Source organism: Myotis brandtii, unplaced genomic scaffold (genome assembly GCF_000412655.1).
Source record: "Myotis brandtii unplaced genomic scaffold, ASM41265v1 scaffold1119, whole genome shotgun sequence".
In the NCBI taxonomy this organism is placed as follows: domain Eukaryota; kingdom Metazoa; phylum Chordata; class Mammalia; order Chiroptera; family Vespertilionidae; genus Myotis; species Myotis brandtii.
The window spans coordinates 175,528-182,642 of record NW_005353835.1 but is presented as its reverse complement, the minus strand read 5'-3'; the positions used below and the strand labels follow the sequence as shown (position 1 = coordinate 182,642).

Below are 7,115 nucleotides of genomic sequence, written 5' to 3'. Positions count from 1 at the left end.
TTTTGCTTGTGGATTGAGGATGTTGTACACTCTAAATGAATTGAAAAGTCCACAGTTTATAAGGTACAGCACTACTTTTTTTGTCCATTTCATCGTTTTCCTTAGAATGGAACAGCATGAAAGGAAGTGTATCAGTTTCGTTGGTTTCCTTCCTTTTTCTGAGAGAGGGCATTTCTAAAAGCGCCAGGAACTTGAAGATGAAGACTATTCGAATGACCAAAATACAATGTAACTGCAATGCTTTATGGGTTCGTGCAATTATATAGTTTTTCGTAGATTGACCTGCACGGTTTCCACCAATGAGATCGCTTCATTCGATGTGGACAAGACAGTGTGTTGACATCTAAGGTCCATAACAGATGGCGCGCGAAACACGAGAAAGCTCGTGAGTGGTACGAAAGGTGTTAACTGGGATGTGGAATTCTCATAAAGGTATTTTGGTCCATGTATCATTGTTAACTTAGTATTTCCTTGGGAGAAAAAGTGCTGGGATTTCCTTTTCTGATATTTTGTGATGTCACTCCTTTAACTTTTTAACTGTGACATATTTGCAGAAAAATGCAAATATCATGTATACAGCTTGATGACTTTTTTTTACAAAGTGACCAGACCCATGTGAATTTGTGTCCATAATGCCATCATATTCAAAAGACAATTTAGTTGCATATAAAACTCTGTTAGACATTCTTTTCCCTTCAAGGCTTTGAAAATTTTACTCCATTGTCTTTTTGCATCAGTCAAACTTGTTGAAAAGTCTGATGTCAATCTGATTCTTTTTACTTTATTTGTTCTTTCTAGCCTCTTATAGAATTTATTCTTATACTTTGATATTTCTAAGTGAATATGTCTAGATAACACTTTTGGTGGTGCCACTCTTTATTTTTAACATCACAATTGCATTGATGATTTTGCCACAAATTAAACAATATCACATATGCCATGTTAACAACAGCAAAATTAACCAGATGTTCAAGGGTATCAATCAGGAAGGTGACAGTACCTACCAGTAAGCTCACTAGCTCCAGTACTGTTACTGATATTATTAATATCAATAATGTTAGGAACAAATATCTTCATTCTACCACTTCCTGGCTATATTAACTTGAGCAAGGCAGCCTCTCTGAGCCTCTGTATCTAGTCTGTAAAATGGGAATAATAATAATAACAATTATAAATACCTGTAGGGTTGTAGTGAGCATGAAATGAGATAATGTAGTGTTGAGCAGGAGGCCAGCCAAATAGTGAGTACTTCTTGAACGATTCTTACTAAAAATTAGTATAGGTCTTTCTAATCCACATTGTAATGTAAAAATACTTAGCAAAAGAAGACCACAATGAAAATATGAAAAGTGAATAAAATACTAACTGTCCTGCCCTTCAATGAGTTTGTTATTTTGTTCTGGGCTAAGTGTCTTCAGTGATGAACTAAAATTGAAGTTTATTTTTTAGGTGGATGAGAGAGGGCAGTCAAGATATATCTTACCATTACATTTGTCTTACTGTGATATTTATGCCTGCATCTGTCAGTTTTAGATTATAAACTTCTAAAGCATAAAGGATCATGTATTTACATTTTTGGTTGATTACAGTGGGTAAGATAAAACCCTTTTTGTATTACAAAAGTGAATCCTAATTTAAGAAGATTGTTATGGTAATTTAGAGCAAAGTTGATTTACTCTTGAAACACTCTCAAGTGACTTTAAGGTTCTAGTTGCTTCTCTTAAAGGCATTTACAAAAAACCCAGTTTTTAAAATGCTTCTAAGAGAGCTATCAGTTTTTTTTCCTGGCATTATATGAAAATACGTGTTTTAGCTATTGTATGAGTTATAGTCATAAGGAATTTTCAAAGCGCGGTTGCAAAGAATATTGATATTTTTAGAAAAAATGGGTAGATTTTCAGGGCTCCGATACATAAATGTTATAAGTGAGAGGCAGTCAAATTAATGCATTTTTGTGTATGTTTGAGAGGGTGCGATATCTTTTGAAAGGGTTATGTTTTTCATTTGAAAAGCTAATGCAATTATTTTTGGCAATAATTGTTTTACCAGAAATACATTTGGATTTTATATCATGTCTCTGTTTATTAGACCGCGAGGAGATAATGAAATAGAGGTTAACAACCTTCTCAGTTTGAGTGCTATTAACAGTACTGAAATGACAAAAAATAGGTGGATAAATTCAGATGTCCAATAGACATATGAAAAAATGCTCAACATCAGTAATCATCTGAGAGATGCAAATTAAAACATCAATGAGATATTACCTCACATCTGTCACAATGGTTATCATCAATAAATTAACAAACACCAAGTTCTTGGGAGGATGTCGAAAAAAGGGAACCCTCGTGCACTGTTGGTGGGAATGCAGACTGGCACAGCCACTATGTAAAACATTATGGAGTTTTCTCATAAAATTAAAAATAGGACTACCATTTGACCCAGCGATTCTATTCTGGGACTATATACTCAGAATCCTGAAACATCAATCAGAAAGAATATATGTACCCTGTGTAAACAGCCCAAGCAGTGGTAGGTACCTTTACACAATGGAATACTACCTGGTTGTAAAAGAAGAAGGAACTCTTACCTTTTTGTGATAGCATGGGTGGACCTGGATATTATTAGGGCTAAGTAAAGTAGGCCAGTAAGACAAAGAGAAATACCATATGATCTCACTTATATGTAGAATCTAATGTACAAAATAAACTGATGAACAAAATAGTATCAGAGGCATGGAAACATGGAACAGACTTACAGCTCTCAGAGCGAGGGCACTGGATGAAAGAAGTTGAAGAGATTAGCCAAAGAACATATATGCCTAACTCATATACACAGGTAAGAGTGTGGTGATGGCCAGATGGAAGGGAATCAGGGAATGGGGACATCTGTAATAGTGTCAACAATAAAAATAAATTAAGGCAGATAGAAGAGAAAGAGAAATCTACCAGTACATGAAAAGATAATTTTTATTTCCTTAACCTGAGCAGTAGTAATCTTAAGGCCTTTCAAAATTATAAAAGACAAGATGTTTTTGTATTTTCAGGGCTAGTTGGAATATTTGTAGATAGCTCAACTTTATAAGCTAATCCAACAAGCATTGAAATCTACCCTGCCCATGTGCAGAACGCTGTGGTATGTTCCATGGGAGATATAAAGATAAAACAGACTGTCCCTAATATTAAGAAACTAGAGGCCCAGTGCACAAAATTCGTGCATGGGGTGTGTGTGTCCCTTAGCCTGACCTGCACCCTCTCCAATGTGGGAGCCCTCAGGGGATGTCCTACTGATGGCTTAGGCCCGCTCCCCGTGGTTCTCTGCTCTCTGCGGGGCCTGCCTGCTCCACACCGCAGTGAATGCCAAGCAGGCCATGCTGGGTGCTGCCTGCAGGCGGCACTTGCTTGCTCTCAGGTTGCCGTGGCGACGGCCAAGCAGGCCGTGCAGTGCTGGGAGCTGCCTCCTTCCTGCTGTCAGTCTCTGCCGGGGTCCAGCCCCAGCGGTCCAGGGGTTCCCAATAGTGTGGACGGAGTCGGTGAAGAATGTTTTACACGGAGACAGCGTTCAGAACTCTCTAGCTCTCTTTAGTCTCTGTGGATCTTTCATTCTTCGCCGACTCTGTCCACACCTTTGGGAGCCCCTGGCCCTCTGGGGCTGGACCCTGGCAAGTCTCCACTGAGGCGATGAGGTTAATTTGCATACTCAATCCTGATTGGCTGGTGGGCATCACAAAGGTATGGTCAATTTGCATTTTTCTCTTTTATTAGTGTGGGTTTACCATGTAATAGGAGAGACAACACATGTGTGCAAGTTACTATAACATAAGATAGATGGTGAAGTATTAAAAAATACTTTGTTTCTAAATGTTTATATTTCAGGCAAAATAAGAAAAATAATCAGTGTGTAAAATCAACTATATTAAATTGTAAAGGAAAACTGTACACACATGGAAAGCAATAATTAACTGTATAATATGCTCGGTATTATTTTCAACTAGGCTCTCCAAGCATGGCCGCTGATAGAAAAGAGGACATGTTGGCATGGTCACGCAGGAGGAGGACTCCACACAGACCCGAAAGAAGGGGTAAGAGCGAATAAAAAGTAAATGGAAATTCTTATAGATGACTGTGTTTGGATAGAAAGTATGTCAAAGATTATCATATTCCAGAATATTTTGATTTTGGTTTTCTTTTTTTTTTAAATTATCTTTTTTGTTTGTTAGTTTATTGTCTTAAGCTTTACATATGTCTCCTTTTTCCCAAACTGACCCCCCCACCCAACCATTCCCACCAGGGCAGGCCCCTACCGCCCCAGAGTCTGTGTCCATTGATTATGCCAGTGGTTCTCAACCTTCTGGCCCTTTACATACAGTTCCTTATGTTGTAACCCAACCATAAAATTATTTTCGTTGCTACTTCATAACTGTGATGTTGCTACTGTTATGAATCATAATGTAAATATCTGATATGCAGGATGGTCTTAGGCGACCCCTGTGAAAGGGTCGTTCATACAAGTCCTTTGGTTGCTCTCAAAACCCCCCACCTCCCCTGCCATTTGTCTCTGGATCTATTTTTGTTCACCAAATTATGTTGATCATTATATCCTACATATGTGTGAGATGATGTGATATTTATCTTTCTCCGACTAGCTTATTTCACTTAGCATAATGCTCTCCATTTCCATCCATGCTGTTGCAAATGGTAAAAGTTCCTTCTTTTTTATAGCGGCGTACTATTCCATTGTGTAGATGTACCATAGTTTTCTAATTCATCTGCTGATGGGCACTTAGGTTGTTTCCAAAGTTTAGCTATTGTAAATCATGCTGCTATGAACATAGGGGTGCATATATATCCTTTCTGATTGGTGTTTCTGGTTTCTTGGGATATATTCCTAGAAAAGTGGGATTACTAGGTCAAATGGGAGTTCCATTTATGACTTTTGAGGAAACTCCCTACTGTCTTTCACAGTGGCTGTACCAGTCTGCATTCCCACCAGTAGTGCACGAAGGTTCCTTTTCTCCCTATCCTTGCCAGCACTTGTTGTTTGTTGATTTGTTGATGATAGCAATTCTGACAGGTGTGAGATGGCATTTCATTGTCATTTTGATTTGCATCTCGGATGATTAGTGACTTTGAGCATCTTTTCATATGTCTCTCAGCCTTCTGTATGTCCTTTTTTCAAAAAGTGTCTACTTAGGTCCTTTGCCCATTTTTTGATCGGATCATGTATCTTCCTTTTGTTAAGTTATATGAGTTCTCTGTAAATTTTGGAGATTAAACCCTTATCTGAAATAGCATTGGCAAATATGTTCTCCCATGCAGTGGGCTTTCTTGTTGTTTTGTTGATGGTTTCTTTTGCTGTGCAGAAGCTTTTTATTTTGATGTAGTCCCATTTGTTTATTTTCTCTTTATTTTCCATTGCCCCAGGAGCTGTATCGGTAAACGACATGTCTGATATTTTGCTGCCTATGGATTCTTCTAATATTTTTATGGTTTCCTCTCTTACGTTTAAGTCTTTTATCCATTTTGAGTTTATTTTTGTGTATGGTGTAAGTTGGTGATCTAGTTTCATTTTTTTTTTCGTGTATCTGTCCAATTTTCCCAGGACCCTTTATTGAAGAGAGTGTCTTAACTCCATTGTATGCTCTTGCCTCCTTTGTGAAATGTTAATTGAGCATAATTGCTTGGGTTAATTTCTGGCTTCTCTCTTTGGTTCCATTGAACTATATGTCAGTTCTTGTGCCAGTACCAGGCAGTTTTGAGAACAGTGGCTTTGTATTATAGCTTGATATCTGGTACTGTGATTCCTCCAACTTTGTTCTTCTTTCTCAGTATTGTTGTGTCTATTCAGAGTGTTTTTTTATTCCAGATGAATTTTTGGAGAGTTTGTTCTAGATCTGTGAAATATTCCGTTGGTATCTTAATGTAGATTACATTGAATCTATAAGTTACTTTGGATATTTTAATGATGTTGATTCTACCAATCCATGAACATGGTATATTCTTCTATTTGTTTATATCCTCCTCTATCTCTTTTTTGAATGTCCTGTAGTTTTCCAATTAAAGGTCTTTTACCGCGTTAGATAAGTTTATTCCTAGATATCTTAATTTTTTTTTTAGTGCAGTGGTAAATGAGCTTGTCTTTTCATTTTCTCTTTCTGTGAGTTCATTATTAGTGTATAAAAAAGCCATAGATGGTTATTAATTTTGTATTCTGTCACATTGCCAAATTCATTTATTATGTCTAGTAGTTTTTTGGTGGAGTCTTTAGGTTTTTCCATGTACCATATCATGTCATCTGCGAATAAGAACAGTTTTACCTTTTCTTTTCCAATTTGGATACCTTTCATTTCTTGTTCTTGTCTGACTGCTATGGCTAACACTTCTGAATACTTTGTCGAACAGGAGTGATGACAGTGGGGATTCCTGCCTTTTTTTTTAAAAATAAGTCTTTATTGTTCAGATTATTACAGTTGTTCCTCCCCCCCCCCCCAATAGCTCCCCTCCACCTGTTCCCACCCCACACCATGACCTTACCCCCCCATTGTCCTCTTCCATAGGTGTTCGATTTTTTCCAGTCTTTTTCTGCACCCCCACTCCCCCTTCCCCTCAAGAATTGTCAGTCCACTCTCTTTCTATGCCCCTGATTCTTTTATATTCACCAGTTTTTTCTGTTCATCAGATTTTTGTTCACTTGATTTTTAGATTCACTGTTGATAGATATGTATTTGTTGTCACTTTGTTGTTCATAATTTTTATCTTTACCTTTTTCTTCTTTTTCCTCTTCTTAAAGAATACCCTTCAACATCTATACATATAAAAGCCTAAGTTACCGAATGTCCTCATGACCGAACGACCAGTTGACCGGTCACTATGATGCGCACTGACCACCAGGGAGCAGACACTCAATGCAGGAGCTGCCCCTTGGTGGTCAGTGTGCTCCAACAGCCAACCTCTTGTGGCTGGCCAATCTCCCCTGGTCCCTCTCCCTGGCTGGCCGGCCAGCCCCAATGGCCCCTATCACTGGCCAGGCTGAGGGACTTGCATGAATTCATGCAGCAGGCCTCTGGTTTCATACAATACTGGTTTGGTGGTGATGAACTCCTTTAGCTTGTTCTTAGT

The 7,115-nt window shown here is 38.1% G+C and overlaps 1 protein-coding gene across 2 annotated transcripts in view; it reads left to right on the top strand.

Moving 5' to 3' along the window:
- ABCB7 (ATP-binding cassette, sub-family B (MDR/TAP), member 7) overlaps nt 1–7,115 on the top strand; it is a 153,124-nt gene that overhangs the window by 36,571 nt on the left and 109,438 nt on the right. Inside the window, exons 1-2 of one of the 2 annotated variants that reach the window (XM_014545328.1) lie at nt 2,764–2,835; nt 3,992–4,078. In XM_014545328.1, coding sequence (XP_014400814.1) covers nt 2,779–2,835; nt 3,992–4,078 — 144 coding nt within the window. In that variant the 5' untranslated portion in view covers nt 2,764–2,778. Of the gene's footprint in view, nt 1–2,763; nt 2,836–3,991; nt 4,079–7,115 lie in introns of those variants that run through there. The other variant, XM_005857519.2, reaches the window with a different exon arrangement.